Here is a 19958-nt window from a genome sequence, read left to right on the forward strand (position 1 = left end):
CATTGTATATTTATGTATATATAGTTTTTACACTTCTTGAACATACAACTCGACATTGTGGACGATATTTAGGTGCCCCGGACCGGATTTGAACCGACACCCTCCGGAATCTGAGGCAGAGGTCATATCCACTGGGCTATCACGGCTCTCTAATATTACATAGAAGAAATTATTATTGGCCGATGTTACCCGAACTTACCCGATCAGCATTTGGGCACACTTGATTTCGCATCCTATAGGTACAGCGGAAACCCTCATCGTCGTCATCAACCCATATTCGGCTCACTGCTGAGCTCGAGTCTCCTCTCAGAATGAGAGGGGTTAGGCCAATAGTCCACCACGCTGGCCCAATGCGGATTGGCAGACTTCACACACGCAGAGAATGAAGATAATTCTCTGGTATGCAGGTTTCCTCACGATGTTTTCCTTCACCGATTGAGACACGTGATATTTAATTTCTTAAAATGCACACAACTGAAAAAGTTGGAGGTGCATGCCCGGGACCGGATTCGAACCCACACCCTCCGGAATCGGAGGCAGAGGTCATATCCACTAGGCTATCACTGCTCTTACCCCTCAAAACCCTCATGCAGTTTGTTTATTTTTAAATACTATAAACTGTGATTATGAGATTCATTAAAAAAATCGATAAGAGAAGGTCATTGTAGATCGGGATCTTGCATTAAAAGGTTATCAAAAATGTCCCTGGCGTAACTTATATAACATTATTTCATATCTTGTTTAGTTTATAAGCCGTAGGAGTCGGATGTATACAACATACTACTTTCGAATAAGATATATTCCTTTTTTAAAACCAAATTACAAGAACTTCCCTTCGTGTGTTAAAAAAAAACCCGCAATTTGTTGTTTTTAGAAATAAGTAAATTTCTTTTTGCTATACATAAACATGTAGACAGTGACTTCAGTCAGTCAAATTCCAAAATTTTGTTAATTTAAATATAATTACATCTTGAAAGACATTAGCATAATAAAACCAAGTTTTGTTTTTCCTATTTCAAAGTTTATAATCGTCTCAGAATATCATAAATCGTTGTATGTACTAAGAAACTAAGATTCAGTCGTTCGGTACACGTGAAACCGTCGTGTTAGAAAATCTAAAATGGACTGGTGAGTGAAGTGAAAAGTTTATTTAAATATTTTGAGTGAATTTAAATTTGAAATATATATGTGTTACGCAAATGATTAGTGATAGTAGATTTAAATGTTTGATAACATATTTAAAAAAATGTTTTACTTGATTGATCTTACAGTGTTAGATGGTTTTGATTTTCAATTTTATTCATATATTTTCAGTGAATTTGAATTTGAAAATTAAATGTTTATGACTGTATATGTCGTAATTGATTAGTGATAGTAGAAATTTAAGTAAATGACTATTAAATAAATATATAAAAAATTCAATCGACTTAAAAAACATAAAAGTTACCGACTAAACTAAAAAGTGAAAAATAACATCATATTATTATGTTTTACCTACTGAGATAGCGGTTTTAACCCGATTAATCTTTACCTTTATGATCTATTGATCATTTCATCAAACAAACATTGACAGATAAATAAGATAACTATAATTGCAGGAATCATAATGTTTGTATCACTACAACGGGAGCAGCGCCTCAACTCTTCACGACAGCTTTAAACTTCCTGGCAGCAACACAGTGTTATGTGCCAGACTCAAATTATCCAAACGAAGCAGCATCAAGTAAGAGGACTTAAAATGTTGCAATTTGTTATAGTCATAATTAATCGGCCCAATTCGAACGGCCCCTAGAAGACCAGTGCATCTATTTTTTAACAAAATACTGAAACTGCTTTATCTATATAACGTAAAGCGTTCAATTATTATTTACATTATATTTTGTAACTTTTTCATTCTAGGTCTAGATTCATTTGATTTCATAATTATCGGAGGAGGCTCTGCTGGCAGTGTTGTGGCAAACAGACTCAGTGAAATAAGTCATTGGAATGTATTACTTCTTGAAGCCGGACCCGAGCCACCCATGGAATCAGATGTATGTATAAATAAATATAAATTTTTTGTCTACTTTTAATAATATCGGCAGTATGAAAATTGTAACAAAATGAAAAGTATAATACACGGAAATACCACGTTCAATATTGATCATATATAATTAGTTAAACTTAGATTATAGAATAAAAACAATATTCTACAATCGATATTATATAATATTGATTGCAGATTCCACATATGGACGGTGCATTGTACGAAAGCAAGTACGACTGGCAGTATGTAACAAAATGTGATGGTATCAGACATCAGGGCTTAAAAGGTGGTGCAGTCAAGTGGCCTAGAGGCAAAATGCTCGGTGGTTGTAGTTCTATAAATGCAATGTTCTACGTTAGAGGAAACGATCATGACTTTCAGGCTTGGGTTGATGAAGGAAACCCAAGCTGGTCACCGGAAAACGTGAATAATTTTTTTAGAAAAGCGGAAGGTTTTCAAGACATGGAACTTAACCAAGATTTTAATATATATAATACCTATGGGCATGATGGGCCACAGGTAATAAATACATTTAATACATCGTATGCAGAACTAGCTGAAAATATTTTAAACTCGTGGGATGATATTGGTATTACGAAAGTACCTGATATAAACGCAGCCAAGTATCAAGGTTATGGATTTTGTTCAATATCAAGGGCAACTGCAGCTAACGGACAAAGACAAAGTACTTACAGAGCTTATTTAAAACCTGCAACCAACCGACATAATCTAAAAGTTTTAACAAACGCTTTTGTTACAAAAATTTTAGTTGATGATGTCGCACAAGCCTACGGTGTAGAAGTTGACGTAAATGGACAACGAAAAGCGTTTATTGCTAATATTGAAGTAATTCTTAGTGCTGGATCTATAAATACTCCCCAACTACTAATGTTATCTGGAATTGGCCCTGCAGATCACTTATTATCCAAGAATATCCCCTGTAAAGTAAATTTGCCGTATGTTGGCCATAACTTACAAGATCACCTTTTTGTTCCTATTCCGATTTTTGGTGATAAACCAGGTCCAGAATACATACCAAACCAAATGTTCGATGTTTTGAAATACTTAAATAATAAAACTGGATACTTAGCTCATTCCAGTGTAATAAATTTAAGCGCCTTTTTTTCTCGACACGAAGACATGAGTTATCCTGAATTTCAAAGCCACCTTTTAATATTCAGGGCAAATTCATCTACTGCGAAACAATATTTATCTATTTTTAAGGATGATATAGTAAACTCTTTAATACGATATCATTCGGACAAAGCACTCTACATCTTTGCATTTCATTTGTTACATCCTTTATCGAGAGGCGTAATATATTTAAATACGTCAGATCCATACGATCATCCAATCATAGATGCCAATTATTATGGCGACTACAGAGATCTTAAGATATCAGTTGATGGAATTAAGATATTAAGTAGTTTAGTGAACACTCCCTTTTTTAAATCTATTAACGCTTTTATTCCTCGATTGAATTTGCCACAATGTAATGAATATGAATTCTTAAGTAATCTTTATTGGGAATGTTGCGCGACACATATGACTCAGACAGTGTTCCACCCAATAGGTACAGCAAAAATGGGTCCAGATGCTAGAGATTCAGTTGTAAACAATTTCCTAAAGGTGCATGGTGTTGAAAAACTACGTGTAATAGACGCCAGCATAATGCCATTACAAACAAGTGGCAATACTAATGCACCCGCTATAATGATTGGAGAAATGGGATCCGATATGATTAAAACTGAGTACCTGTCTAAGATATAAATAAAATGCAAATAAATAAATAAAAAGGTTCTGCGTTTTATTTTTTATTTATTTTATTTTATTAGTAATCTTTCTAAAATATTAAGAACATGGTATATTATAATATTTAATTTAAGAAAAGATTCGCCACTGGATGCTATTAAAATTATTTCTTAGTACTTCCTCAAGTTTTTGCTTGTTAAGCTAAAAAAAATGTAATATAATTATAAACCAGTAGAACGAGAGACTGCATAGCCAGACATACTCATCTCATAAAAAGAAATCGCTTTATGTCTGGACGGTTGAAGGTCTTGAAACCTACCTTCCAAAGCCAGAACCTTGAAACCTACCTTCCAAGGCCAGCACGGTTCAAACTCCATAATTGGGTACATATCTAAAGAAGAAGCATACTTTGACAAATTTAGAAAGAAAAATAACCTTTATAACACATTTGCTCGTAAAGTATCGCTTATTTCACCAATTTCAATATAGTAATGTTTCTCTATAAAACCTTTATCATCCGTATAATAACGAACAATACTTTTTTAAATCTTGGCAAATAATCAGAAAAGTGCTCAACATTTTCTAAATAAAATTAACTTTGTGAGATAAAATATAATAAAAAAAAGTGTGTCAGCTCCGACGCACGAATGGAGTTTACTCTTTTCAATAGCAACGCCTGAAAAGTGAAAGGTGCGCAACCGAGGTGCAGCGCTGCGTGCGCGCCCGCCAACAGCGTGCACGTGCGTGCGGACGCGCTAGGCATGTGCACGCTATGGCGGCTACGTACGGTGAAAGGTGCGCAGAATAGGTTGCGCACAAAAAACGTACCGAGGGGTATAAATGAAAAATCGATTGTTAAGGAGTAAACTCCAATAAGTTATGAAATGACATGCGTTACGTTTTTTGTGCGCAACGTATTCTGCGCACCTTTCACCGTGCGCTGTGCCGCCAACAACTTGCACATCGCACCCATGTGCACGCTGTAGGCGGGTGCGCACACCGCGGCCTGCTGCACCTCGGTTGCGCACCTTTCACTTATAAGGCGCGAGTATTTAGACGTGCTTCGAGCTAACTTTTTGTTTTTTTTAACATACACACTTTTTTTTGTTGGTAAACAGTGCACATCGAGTAGGGCTTTAGTAATACTTATGTTAAAGAAGACTAAATGTATAGAATTGTAAAATAACTAATAGACTTTATAATATACTTCACATTATATATTTTACTCTTACAATGATATAATCATTAAACAAACAAGCCCAATAACATATAGTATATAGGTATAGTCGCCTATACAGCATACCCTATGTCCGTCTCAATACACTCACAGCTAAATTAGAAAGTTGCGCACTAAAGGTGCGCACCAAAAACGTGACACTTTTTCGTTAGTTCAGTTGGTTTTACCCCTCGGATTTTTCTCATACCGGGCGCCTTATATATAAAAAATCGATTCTTAAGGAGTAAACTCCAAAACTCCAAAAACATTTCATTGTTTAATTTTAATAATTTTGACAATAAATGTCAACCATTATCTGTATCAGAAATACAAAAATATTAATTTACTTTATTAGTAATACTGGATGTTTTTGGTGCATTTGTCAAAAAAAAAACAAACGCTGGTGTGCGCACTTCGTTATCTGTGTAAATATGACAAGCGTATCAAAGTGTGATCATAAGGAAAACAGACAAAGATGCAAATTCATTTTCAAAGTGTGTGTCCTCGCAAATGTAATATAAGACGTCATATGACATACTTGCGGTTTGATAATTACAGCATCTGCTTCCTTACTATAGCTCTCGCCAAGGCCCGATCTTGCAATATCGCCTCGGCTGGAATTCTCACATTGTCATGATTGGAACAACCTTGAAATAGGTACCAGCTCAGCGCTGCATTGTGCTGCATTGACTAAAATGCTGATACAGCGCTGATTTTCAGCTGTTACCCTAAGTTCCGGCCGTGGCCTTTGAGGACAAAGACCAGAATTTATCGTATACTACATTTATATTTGCGATTAATTTCTAATAGCATTACATAGTGAAGTTAGGAAGTTAGTTATTGAAGTTGAAGTTACATTGACATAAAGTTTTTCTTTTAACGTATGTATCACAGAGCAATGAAAAAACACAGAGTAATGCTTCAACACCCTGTTCCAGGTGACACCACGGATGTACTCCTTCAGTCACGCAGCGGCAAAAACTTACTGTTAAGTTATCAAAACTTGCTCAGGTGGTCGAGGCATCGGACGCTACAATAGTGAATAGGCATTGTACTTAGTGTGTGGCATAATTTTAGAATAAACGTTTTTCTTTCTTTCTTATTAGCATTTATTTATTTAATACTCTTTATTTGTACACCACAATAATTAAAAAAAACAAGCAAAACAGAAACATAAGAAGAAGTAGAATACCAAAGGCGGCCTATCGCATAATAGCGATCTCTTCCAGGCAACCTTAGGCTTAGGAACTTATTAGGACAACTGTAGGTGGTGTGTACGTAATAATAATATACATTACACATACATACAAATAACTACAAACTAACACATAAACCATGTTACACAAATTATATAATAATTATAAACAACATAAAATAAACTAATAAATATAATATATCATTATGTCATAAGATAAATATTCTAATAAAATAAAAAAATACATTAGCATTATAATTAGCAAAAAAAATTTAAGCTGCTTATTATGAGTTATTTCAGACTAGCGTATTTTTTGCGTATATTTTTTCCGATGGGCAATATAACATATACGAGCTTAGAAGCGCGTCAAAGCTCGTACGAGTTGATCGTGTGCTAAAAGGGCGCCTATATGCACCTACATGCGCTTCCAAAAACGAGCTCATACCCGCGTATAAAACGCTAGTCTGAAACCGCTCTAAACGTAAACTTAATAAAATGAGGTAGGTATAGGCTATCGCTTGCTTTAAGTCCACAGTACAGCACGTTTTTGTAAATAAAATTGAAACGTCTTTATGTAATTACATAATGAATTTTGAGCAATCTTTGCAATCGGTGCATGATTATTTTTAGAAGCATGTTGTTAATTAAAAATACTCTGTTCTGAGTGGTTACGACAATAATCCAGCGTACCAACCACCAACTATTGTAAAAGGACCTGCGCCCGAATTATTCAATAATCTAAATCACTGGATATATTAAAAAAAAGTTGTCATATTACAAACATAATACTTTAAAAGTTATTGTCATTCTCAATAACTTTTAAAGTATAAATATATATTTACTATCATAGTATACTGTAGTATATATTAGTTTATTATGAAATATATCTTTATAATTTTTTATTTATCGATGTTTTTTTTTTTTTTTTTTTTATTGTTTACAAGTTAGCCCTTGACTACAATCTCACCTGATGGTAAGCGATGATGTAGTCTTAGATGGAAGCGGGCTAACTCGTAAGGAGGAGGATGAAAATCCACACCCCTTTCGGTTTCTACACGGCATCGTACCGGAACGCTAAATCGCTTGGCGGTACGTCTTTGCCGGTAGGGTGGTAACTAGCCACGGCCGAAGCCTCCCACCAGCCAGACCTGGACCAATTAAGAAAATCTCAATCTGCCCAGCCGGGGATCGAACCCAGGACCTACGTTTTGTAAATCCACCGCGCATACCACTGCGCCACGGAGGCCGTCAAAAAAATGTAAATGTAAAGTATAAATAAATAAAATTATCCCACGTAAAAAACGAAGTATCTAAACATAATATTTGTTAATTATATTTTATTACCATAATACATAAAAACTAAAAATATTACACTCGCATCATGAGATCTATCTGATACAGCACCCTAAAGTTAAGGTTTTATGAGGCATGAACTATCGACACAAGATAAATGGACATCGCATGATCATATAGACGTAACTCGGCGTTCTGCCAGGACTGGATAATGGAGCCTCTGACCGGAAACTATTTGTGTTAAGACCTTGACTCATATTAACACGAGCCAAATAACAGCCTCTTGGAAGTATTTAAAGAAATCTAGCACATAAATACATCTGCTCATTTAAAATCATACTACGTATCTTCTCATCTTAATCCTACTAATATTATAAACGCGAAAGTTTGTATGGATGTTTGTATGTATGTTTGTTTGGATGTGTATTACTCTTTAACGCCGCTACTACTGAAGCGATTTGGCTTAGATTTTTTATCCCGAAAGAATCCATGGTTTCCCGAGATTTGCAAAAACTGATGATTTTATGATAAGAATGTTTGTTACTCTTTCACGCCTCGACTACTGAACCGAATTAGCTGAAATTTGGTATTGAGATAATTATATTACAGCCTGGATTAACATATAGGCTACTTTTTATCCCGAAAAATCCATGGTTTCCGAGGGATTTGTGAAAAACTAAATTCCACGCGGACGAAATCGCGGGCGTCCGCTAGTAAATTATATAAATGCGAAAGGTCGAAATCACGAAATCTTTCATCGAAGTTTATAGTTAGTAGGTATCCACTAAGAACGGATTTTGCGATAGGGCCGGATTAAAGAGGTCTAAGGGTGGACTAAGCGCGGGCTAGTACGTACGTTTATAAAAGCGAAAGATCATCATGAAATCTCGAAAACCTTGACACACAAAGTAGAAAATTTACAAAGTTAGTAGGTAGACGTTCGCTAAGAACTTTTAAGCCTCCGTGACTTAGTAGTATGCGCGGTTAATTTACAAGACGGAGGTCCTGTGTGCGATCCTGGTTGGAGCGATTGAAATTTTCTTACAATGCGCTGCCCGAAGCACACATATTTTAAACTTATTTCGTGGTTGTTCATTATGAATGTTATTTAAACGGGTACATACCACGATAAAAAGACGAGATTTTTAATGTCGATATTTCGACCCAGTAGCATGGATCGTGGTCACGACGGGACTGCTCCCGGGACTCCCGTCGTGACCACGATCCATGTAACTGGGTCGAAATATCGACATTAAAAATCTCGTCTTTTTATCGTGGTATACACATATTGCAAGCTTTTGGGAAAGGTTATTATAGTGTTAATGATTATATTAATGATAAAAAAGCTAGGCGTTAAACTGTAATATACGACTGTGTGCTTTGTTTTAAATAAGTTTGTAAAATGGTGGTAAACAAAAAAAAAACCTTGGCTGAGTTTGTTGTGGGCTCTTCTCGGACCAAAGCGCGTTTGGAACCCTCGTAACGTTAGTTTTAAGTTTTCGACTATTATTACCACCATTAAATTAAATTAAATAATGACGTAATCTTGACCTTTCAAAAGTGCTTGTAAAGTAAGCCTAATTGAAATAAATTAATTTTGACTTTGACTTTGACTTTGTACTGTAAATCAACATGATATTTCCAGTTCAAGCCAACGATACCATTAACGCACACAAAAACCAACAAAACAACGTAATAGGCAATACAAGTCGAAATTAAACTGAGGCAATCAAAATTCACTTAGATGCCATACTTTGAAGCCATACAAATTTACTTTAATGTGCTCGAAACATTGGCGGGTATTCATCTAAAAATAATCGTTACACAACTGATAAATAACTGTAAATGTTACTTTATATCAATGGCATAAGGTTAAATATACTCAAGTACAAGAAACAATCTCAAAACAATACATTTGTAGTTGAATTAAAAAAAAAAACAGGGGTCAGAAATTTGGGATAAACTCTGCAAGAACTGCGAAATTCCTGGACTATTTATATGTAAGTGATGATGCAGTTTAAGATGGAAGCGGGCTAACTTGTTAGGAGGAGGATGAAAATCCACACCCCTTTTCGGTTTCTATACGACATCATACCGGAACGCTAAATCGCTTATCGGTACGTCTTTGTCGATAGGGTGGTACCTAACTAGCCACGTCGAAACCTCTCTCTAGCCAGACCTGGACCAAATTAAAATGCCTCAATCGATTCAGCCGGGGATCGAACCCAGGACCTCCGTTTTGTAAATCCACCGTGCATACCACTGCGCCACGGAGGCCGTCAATACGACGTACGGAACCATCCTAAAAAAAAATACAATCAAGAACTTTGATATAAAATTATAAATATAATCAGAAACTATGAATAAAATTATAATATGAACCACTGATTTCAAATCAACAATCCAACATGTTGAGTAAGACATGCCGGAATACCGAGGTTTCATTGTACTTGTTTAATTGGTATTTGCTGTTTTTATTTCATCCAACCCGAACATGGACCCAAGCAAAATAATTAACGGAGCAGTTTGATTTTAAACTTTGTAAACTGCTGCAAGTTTTTATTCGATATTGTTGGAAAATAAAATTAGAACTTTTTTGAAGCGCGCTTTAGTAAGAGGAACCAATTTATGTGTTCATTTAAAGTCTCCATTGCACTAACACTTCAAACGCGGCGTTGTCATTAGTGTTAACGAGTTCCCGCGCAAAGTCAAGTAAAAAATTGTAGCAAAAATTCAGAAGTAGGTAACTCAACATTAGAGGTGTTGGTTTTACTCACAACTTTGTTTAAAGAAATAAAAGGTTTGGTACACCTGCTGAAAAAGGCGTTTGCGATATATTTTGCAGTTTTGTTAACTTTACCTACTTAACGCAATATTATTAAGCATAGAGGTGTTAGTTTGTATGTTTGTTAGACTTTCACACCAAAACTAATAAATTAGATAGTTGATTCATATCAAATAATATCAATTTCGTGTAGTAGGTATATGGAATAAGAGCCCTAAATAAAAATATGTACATGAAATATAATTCCAAAATAACTATCAGGGGGTGATTAGTGATCAAAAATTCAGAAGTAGGTAACTCAACATTAGAGGTGTTGGTTTTACTCACAACTTTGTTAAAGAAATAAAAGGTTTGGTACACCTGCTGCAAAATATGGCGTTTGCGTTTGAAATATTTCACAGTTTTGTTAACTTTACCTACTTAACGCAATATTATTAAGCATAGAGGTGTTAGTTTGTATGTTTGTTATACTTTCTCACCAAAACTAATAAATTAGATAGTTGACTCATATCAAATAATATTAATTTCGTGTAGTAAGTACATGGAATAAGAGTCCGAAATAAAAATCTGTAGAGAGGTCAATTCTGTACATGAAATATATTTCCAAATGATGATGATGATTGAATTCAGTGATTAGTGATCGATACTGATGCCAAAAATGCAATCAGTAAAATTTTTGTTTGTCTGTCTGTCTGTATGTTCGTTATAGAAACAAAAACTACTCGACGGATTTTACCGAAACTTGGTACAATTGTTCTTTATACTCCTGGGCAGGTTATAGTATAGTTTTCATCAGGCTACGTTTAATAGGAGCAGAACAGTGAAGAGAAATGTTGGGTAAACGGGAGAAGTTACTCCATTTTTTAAGGCTCCATCGCGTGTGCAGCCTTATTGGGTAGGGTAGGAGTTGGGTAGGGGTAGGGGTAGGGTAAGGTAGGGGTAGGATAGGGGAAGTTGAAAATTTACATCGACTTTCACGCGGACAAAGTCGCGGGCGTCCGCTAGTTCTTAATATTTATGTCACGACGATATCTCGAAAACCGCTTGACGTTAAGTTTAAATTTAGCAGGGAGGTAGTTCATTAGGTAATAGATTAATTTTTAATTGACTATTTGTCCACTAAGAACGGATTTTGTGAAAGGACCGGATGAAGGAGGTCTGAGGGCGGACGAAGTCAACAGTCAAACATCCTTTAGATTCCTTGATAAAGCTCATTAAAATAAAAAAGCTAGTAAACCAATAAACGAGTAGCAGGTCACGTTACAAAGGAGAGCTTTTATATTCAAATAAAGCGAAAGGCACATATCGTTTCATCATGTATTCATTTCGCTCTCACCAAATTACTTCAGTCGAATCCGCCTCTTTGAAGTTCAGTATTTTTTGCCAATCGAAAACTCTCATGTCGTTAGAGTCGAAATGTTTGGTCTGAATTGTATAGTAGATAGGGTTGGGGTAATTTCTCTACCTAATTTTGAAGATCTGAATAAAATAAAAGCTCTACATCATGTAGTAAATAGATAAGTAATAAGTAGGTATATTAAATTTACTGTAATATATATTTTCTGTGGGGAAATACGAGGTCGTTATCTACCCACATTCGGCTCACTGCTGAGCTCGAGTCTCCACTCAGAATGAGAGGAGTTAGGCCAATAGTCCACCACGCTGGCCCAATGAGGATTGGCAGACTTCACACACGAGTAGTACTTCATTTTTTTTCTGTGAAGAGATTCTAACAATAGTGGATTAATAATTTAGTATATTATGAGTTTTCTAACATTATAAACTAGCTGATTTACAATAAATAATAAATAGAAATAAATAATATAAATTTGGAATGCCCTTCCGGCGTTTGTGTTTGTGTGTTGTCCAGACACTTAAAATTTATACACCTTCAAAGCAAGATTGAATACTCATCTTTTAGGTAAGCGCGCTCCAACTTAGACCGCATTAATACTTCCCATCAGGCTTTATTGTAGTAGCGCGCTAGCCTATATTTCATTAAAAAAAAAAAAAAAACCATTAAACGATTAAATCGGGACATAGCTGGTAGTTATTATAAAAACCAGGGTAGTAGTCAGTGGCGTAGCGTGCCTATGAGTTGCCTCTTATCAAAACTAGTTGGGAGGCCCAATTAATTAAGGGTAAAGATTTCTCACAGAAAAAACAAAATGCTCAATAAATATGACAATGTAAATATGACAATCTTAACCTATGTGTTTCTAACTTTTGGGCGCACTTGTGGATATTTTACTAATTTTTGCTTTTACACGTAAGGGGCCCGTATATTCCGGGGGCCCCGTATCATTTCTGATATAGGCTGCGCCCCTGGTAGGAGTATTCGCTTACACTCTGTTTCTATCCAAAAAACTCAAATAACAGGAATACGACGTCAGCATCAAAAAGGAGATTATTAGATGTCTATCTAACTAAAGTGACCTTGACAACGGATTAAATAGCTATCAAATTATAATGGGTTTTTAACTGACTTCATTAACCGACTTCTTAAAATATGTAGATTATCGACCCGTATGTAGGTTACAATTCCAGAATTGCACTACTTTTTGTTGTACGGCTTCTAAATATTATTATTTTAACTTTGAATCTGACTTTTGACTTTGTTCGCGTATATCTACGCAGGCATAAAACTCTCGGATGGTCTATGTTGGCTTATGAGTATTTTTTAATTGGACTAATACTTCAACAGGGACAGTGCAACTTTCTGCAAAGAATAAATTAATATCTGCCCTAAAAAAAGTAATAAAAAAAATATAACGCCTTCAAAAAGGGATAGGAAAAAAAAAACCCTACACAATAATGTGGTAATACCATACCAACTGATGATTATATTCACGAGAAATGATTTTACGATTTCTATAGGCTTGTTGTAATAAACGCCGAATACACTATAATAAAAGGTATAAAACAAAAATTTAAAAAAATGTATCAATTTCTCTTTTTCTACCTGCTTTGGTAATGAGAGAAACAATGAAAAATATTATAAAATATGTACTTAAAGTGTTTTTCAGATATCATGGGTAAGGTGACAATCGCCTGTATGATGTTAATAATACGAACTTTTATCGTGAATCGCTGCATACTTTCAAGAGTGAAACGAACTGTCACCCTCACCATCTATTCTAATATTATAAAGCTTTGAGTTTGTTTGTTTGTTTGATTGAACGCGCTAATCAGGATCAAGATCAGGATCAGGATCAATAAATCAGGAACTACTGGTCCAATTTGAAAATCTCTTTCAGTGTTAGATAGCCCATTTATCGAGGAAGGCTCTAGGCTACATATAATCGCCATATTCTTACGGGAACGGGAACCACGCGGGTGAAACCGCGCGGTGTCAGCTAGTCTTACATGAAACGAAAACTGCCATAGTAACAAGTACACGTGCAATAAGCAACGTGCCATCGGATCACGTTTCGGAAGTCATATTTAAATAGTGAGTTACAGTTTTAATATTTGCCAATTTAATCAGCCGATACTGAGAAGTATTAACAGCTGCAATTGCTATTAATATTGTAAAATGCAGCTTTATATCTTTTATACAAAGAGTTCAAAATCAGTCAATCATTGATTTATTTTATTTGAGAACAATGTATGTGCAGCGTTGTCTTATAGCATCGTAGGTATTTTTAAAAAGAAGAAAATTAGCCATTGTGTTACCCGACGCCAAAATAGGGGTGTTGTCAGTTAAGTCAGTGTATCTGTGTGTGCGTGTGTGTATGTATAGCCTGGCAAGTTCGTTGATGAAACTCCCATGATATGCGGGCGACGGGGGAAAGACTGCTACAAGTCCCCCGGCCCGCGCGGACCATCGGAAGTGTTACAAACGAAGTTGCCAAGCAATAGGTCTATGATGATTAATGAATAGACCTATGCTGATGCGTTTGAAAGTAGAAGTTTTTTAAGTAAAATATACAGTCATCATTATCAACCCATATTCGGCTTACTGCTGAGCTCGAGTCTACTCTCAGAATGAGAGGGGTTAGGCATAGTCCACCAGCGGATTGCCAGAATTCACACACGTAGAGAATTAATAAATTTCTCTGGCATGCAGGATTCCTCACGATGTTTTTCCGCCGTTTGAAACACGTAATATTTAATTTCTTAAAATGCACACAACTGAAAAGTTGAATGTGTATACCCCGGACCGGATTCGAACCCATAATCTCCGGAATCGGAAGCAGAGGTCATATCAACTAGGCTATCTCGGCTCTCAAAATATACCTACAGTTTAAACTAGGGGTGTTCAAAAAGTAAGATGAGTTTTCAATTTTCACGGGCAACGTACATTCGATTATCGATTTTCTGTTGTTGTTGTGTTGCTACACATCTCCCAAACTTATGTTCAGAGTTTCAAATATATAGCATACTTAGTTTGTTTTTGACAGATAAAAAGGTAAGCGGTATTCTGTTGTGCTCGGCGATTTTCTATTATAGTGAAAAAGTGGAGCAAAGAATTTCAATCATATTTATATACGAAAAATGGAATCAAGTACTCTAAAACTTTTTAAATGTTGACAATGGCATATGGTAAGTCTGCTTTATGTAAAACAAATGTTAAATGTTGTTTCCAAAATGGCCAAGAAACTACCAACGACGAACCTCCCTCTGGACGCACCTAGCACATCAACAACAAAAGATATCGTCGAAGTTGTGAAGAAAATTGTTTTTGAAAATCGTCGAATTACCTTAAGGGAAGTCGCTGAAGATGTTGGCATGTCAATCGGTTCATGTCATGCAATTTTTTCGGATTTTTTGGGCATGAGACGTGTGACAGCAAAGTTTGTTCCAAAACTTCGATCATCACTGATGTCATTCAAGAGCTCTTAAAAGACATCAGTGATGATCTTCCTTTATTCAAAAGGGTCATAACTGGTGACGTGTTATGTGTAGGTATGACGTCATATGACTATGACGTCAACTCGAACTCGAACTCGAACGACGTCAAATGACAAAACAAAAGCCCAATCATCCCAATGGACGCACCCAGGAGAGCCACGACCCAAAAAAAACTGCATCGCCAGAGGAGCTCAAAGCAAGGCCAAAAGAACATTTGAGAAGTGCTTTGAAGATTGGAAAAAGCGTTGACATAAGTGTTTTGTTTAATGATTGAGGAAAACTATAGGGTAGAGTTGTCATGACCTCTGCCTTCGATTCGGAGGGTGTGGGTTCAAATCCGGTCCTGGTCATGCACTTCCAGCTTTTCAGTTATGTGCATTTTAAGAAATTAAAATATCACGTGTCTCAAATGGTGAAGGAAAACATAGTGAGGAAACTTGCATACCTGAAAATTTTCTTAATTCTTTGTGTGTGAAGTCTGCCAATCTGCATTGGGTCAGCGTGGTGGAACTGGTGGACTATTGGTCTAATCCCTCTCCCTCCCTCTTGTCAATGGTAGGGTAATGATGTTATATTTATATACGTACAGCGCAGTGTCGATAGACCCCCGTTAAGAGGACCGTGGACAGCAAGAGGGTTGCAGGAACCCACAGGATGCTGGCGGCTCGAGTTTGTTTGGAGGTCCATGCAAGAGGCCTATGTCTAGCTGATAGTGATGATGGCGTTGATAGACTACAATAGCGGACGCCCGTGACTTCGTCCGCGTAAAATTAAATTTTTCACAAATCCCTCGGGATCCATCCATGAATGTTTTCGGGATTAATCTATGCTATAATATATCTCAGTACCAAATTTCAGCTAATTCGGTTCAGTAGTCAAGGCGTGAAAGAGTAACAAACATTCATATCATCAAAATCATCAGTTTTTGCAATCTCGGGAAACTATGGATTTTTTCGGGATAAAAAGTAGTCTTTGTGTTAATCCAGAGTTAAATCTATTTCCATTCCAAATTTCAGCCAAATCGGTTCTGTATTTTTTGCGTTAAATAGTAACAAACATCCAAACAAACATACATCCAAACATCCATACAAACTTTCGAGTTTATAACATTAGTAAGATTAGGCTACACACTTGATAATTTTACTTGTGTGAAACCGAGCACAACTCAACAAATATAAGAGATCGAGTCATGGTATTGTTAATAGTATACCTACAGCTGTACAAACATAATTATGTATAAGTCAATAAATTTAATTGAAAAACTAAAGACAATTTAATTATTTCATAACTTGTAACTTTTTTATTCTTTATATAACACACTAGCAGACGCCACGCGGTTTCACCCGCGTGGTTCCCGTTCTAGTAAAACTATGGAGATAATATATAGCCTATAGCCTTCCTCGATAAATGGGCTATCTAATACAGTAAAGAATTATTTATATCGGACTAGTAGTTCCTGAGATTAGCGCGTTCAATCAAACAAACAAAAAAACAAACTCTTCAGCTTTATAATATTAGTATAGATTAATATAGATACGAGCGAACTGAAAAGGTTTTCCAGTAAAAAAATTAACCTTTATCAAATCAATCCAGCAGTTAAGGTTGATTCCTCAGAACCATTATCATTAATATCAGCCTATTTTTACGGCCTCTATAAATCTCCCTCCTTGTAGGGGAGATTAACATGCTCTCCGAAGCACGGGAGTAACACCACCAACATCTCATTTCATTCCATTTCCATTGCAAGCCGACGTGCCACATGGTTACACCCCTGGCCTGAGCTTTATACAATTTTGGCCTTTACATTTTTAAAGAGTTTTATTCGAATTTTCATTTTGATATTTTCATTGAAACAAACATACAACCAAAAAAGGCCAGGTTTTCTTAATTGGTCCAGGTCTAGCTGGTGGGAGGCTGTGGCCGTGACTAGTTATTACTCTACTGGAAAAAACGTACCTCCAAGTGATTTAGCGTTCCGGTATGATGTCGTGTAGAAACCGAAAGGGGTATGGATTTTCTTTCTACTCCTAACAAGTTAGCCCACTTCCATCATGCATCATGCATCATACCATCTAGTGAGGTTGAAGTCAATATATATCAGATGTATAGCCGGATTAACTATCATAGGACAGATAGTCAAGCACGAGCGAGATTACGGACTGGCAACTGCTAGTAGCAGGATTAAAGACGTCTTTTATAACCGGTTAATGCTCTCCTTCCTTGCTCGTGTTGCCTTTCAGCTAAGTAACTAACAATGGAATGTCATTATTATAATGGCCTCACTATACGGATAACTGACTCACCCAATTCCTTCTTACTGAACTGACTAGATCCAGCTAAAGCGTTCAACTGAATACACTTGAAATCTACCGCGAGCTCTCTCAGAGATCGTAAACTAACAGATGTCCACAGGCAAACAACTAACAGATAAACGACACGTACTCCTTTCCAGGCCTGGAACGTACTCCTTGATGTTTCTAACAGATATCGCCACCTAATAAATGTAAGATGGCGCTACTATCTAATCCTCCGACATATCTATATATTGAAAAGCGCAGTGTTGATCGATCTGGACTAGGTGAACTGATGACATCTTGCAGGGAGCTGCTTTATTCTGACGGCTTGAAACCGTAGTATTTGGAGGTCCATAAAAGAGGCTGATGTCCATCTTTAAACGTCCATTGACTGATATTGATGATGACTGCAGTGAACCCTGGACATACCTATTAATTCTTAAACAAGGCGCCCCATTAACTGTCCCATATCATCAATATAGTAACACACCGAGAGAAAAACGTTTTTTTTTTATTCTTTACAAATTAGCCCTTGACTACAATCTCACCTAATGGTAAGTGATGATGCAGTCTAAGATGGAAGCGGGCTAACTTGTTAGGAGGAGGATGAAAATCCACACCTCTTTCGGTTTCTACACGGCAACGTACCGGAACGCTAAATCGCTTGGCGGTACGTCTTTGCTAGTAGGGTGGTAACTAGCCGCGGCCGAAGCCTCCCACCAGCCAAACCTGGACAAATTAAGAAAATCTCAATCTGCCCAGCCGGGGATCGAACCCAGGACCTCCGTTTTGTAAATCCACCGCGCATACCACTGCGCCACGGAGGCGTCAAAGAAGAAAAACGTGTTTAAATATAATAGAAAAAAATTAAACAATGCAGTCGTTCGGCAAACACATATCTTTTTGTTTTTGAAAAATATACATAATTAGCATAACGATATAAATAGGAGTAAAATTAAGATGTCCTCATTGCAACGGCCAAATCGTAAGTAGAAATGGCGAGGTAAGTACAACTTTTGAAAATTTTACTTTTATTTTGTTATTGGTGTACCTACTACAAGGAGCACGCCTTATCTAATTTATTTACTATTATTAATTTCTTTTAAAAAATGAGGTTTCTTCTCCACTCAAGAAATACTGATAATGATTTATCCAAAAAAATTCAAATGTATTTAATTAAAAAAAATCCAAAAATTTTAAAGAACTGTGTAGTTTAGCAACTGCAAATAGCAGCTGAAATCGCCCTGTAAAAAAAATCTGCTTATGTTTGTTAAAAACGCATAGTCTATTGTGTGAAAACATTAATTATTTTATTCATTTATTTATTGGAATTTTGACGGCCTCCGTGGCGCAGTGGTATGCGCGGTGGACTTACAAGACGGAGGTCCTGGGTTCGATCCCCGGCTAGGCAGATTGAGATTTTCTTAATTTGTCCAGGTCTGGCTGGTGGGAGGCTTTGGCCGTGGCTAGTTACCACCCTACCGGCAAAGACGTACCGCCAAGCGATTTAGCGTTCCGGTACGATGCCGTGTAGAAACCGAAAGGGGTGTGGATTTTCATCCTCCTCCTAACAAGTTAGCCCGCTTCCATCTTAGACTGCATCATCACTTACCATCCGGTGAGATTGTAGTCAAGGGCTATCTTGTAAAGAATAAAAAAAAAAAAAAAAAAAAAAAAAAAAAAGCCTTCACAATCTAAATTACATAATATTTATTACATGATTTATAGTAAAATTTCATCCCACTGCTGGGCAAAGGCCTCGCCCTTCCTCTTCCATTGTGTCCTTTCCATAGCTGATCGGGTCCAGTATGTTCCTTCAAAGGCAATCAGATCGTCTCTTTTTCTTTTTTCACCCCTTGGGCACCACGATGTTGTTATAATTACTCCTATTGTCATTTGATTTTCTTGTTATGTGTCCTGCCCTGTTTCATTTCAACCTCTTTGTTATTTTTCCTCCGTCTTTCACTTTACTTTACTTTTTGAAAACATTAATTCCAATATATGTACTATAATTTTATGAAGGCCCTTCGATTTTTTTTTAAATTTGCAGGTCGATTTCAGTCTTTATTTCATTAGCCAAACTCTAAAAGAGAAAATATTTTGAAAAATCTTTGTTTTCTTACCAAATGAACGCAGCTTTACTTGTAATTCCCAGATCAAGTTAATTTAGATTTTTTTTAATTGAGAAATAATTTAAGAATCATCTATTTTCTAACGAGAGTACCTATCTACCTAGTCTGGTACGTAAGTAGTACCACCTTAGCGGCTAAGATGTAACAAGCGATTTAGAGTTTCGGTATAATAACGCGTAAAAAGCTAGTATTATCATCACGCCTGATTCCTATATCGGAAAGCAGAGACCACGTCCTTCCTTTTACTACGATCTTTGCATATCTCCCTTGCTTCTTCCTATCCTTATTAATCCTCACAAGTGAGACATATTATTCAATCACATAGAGTAATTAACTATGAAGTTGCATCGCATCCAAATTCACCAAAAAAAAATATCTGTCATTTTAAGAGGAGATAAACTCGTAAAAATT

At 36.3% G+C, this 19958-nt stretch overlaps 1 protein-coding gene across 1 annotated transcript; it reads left to right on the forward strand.

The window, feature by feature from the left end:
- The first annotated feature begins 899 nt into the window (after window positions 1-899).
- Window positions 900-3797, forward strand: LOC112052829 (ecdysone oxidase-like). Its single transcript, XM_024092052.2, has 4 exons — window positions 900-1128; window positions 1599-1723; window positions 1900-2033; window positions 2222-3797. Exons 1-4 carry the CDS (start codon window positions 1121-1123, stop codon window positions 3794-3796), a joined length of 1842 nt encoding a protein of 613 aa, XP_023947820.2. The 5' UTR covers window positions 900-1120; the 3' UTR covers window position 3797.
- Window positions 3798-19958: the final 16161 nt, after the last annotated feature.

Source organism: Bicyclus anynana, chromosome 11, assembly GCF_947172395.1.
Source record: "Bicyclus anynana chromosome 11, ilBicAnyn1.1, whole genome shotgun sequence".
In the NCBI taxonomy this organism is placed as follows: Eukaryota; Metazoa; Arthropoda; class Insecta; order Lepidoptera; family Nymphalidae; genus Bicyclus; species Bicyclus anynana.

Excerpts from the sequence above, each read along its gene's own strand:
- LOC112052829 (XM_024092052.2), top strand. Across the intron at positions 1,724-1,899 it reads TCCAAACGAAGCAGCATCAA|GTCTAGATTCATTTGATTTC; the intron begins GTAAGAGGACTT and ends TTTTCATTCTAG. Across the intron at positions 2,034-2,221 it reads AGCCACCCATGGAATCAGAT|ATTCCACATATGGACGGTGC; the intron begins GTATGTATAAAT and ends TATTGATTGCAG.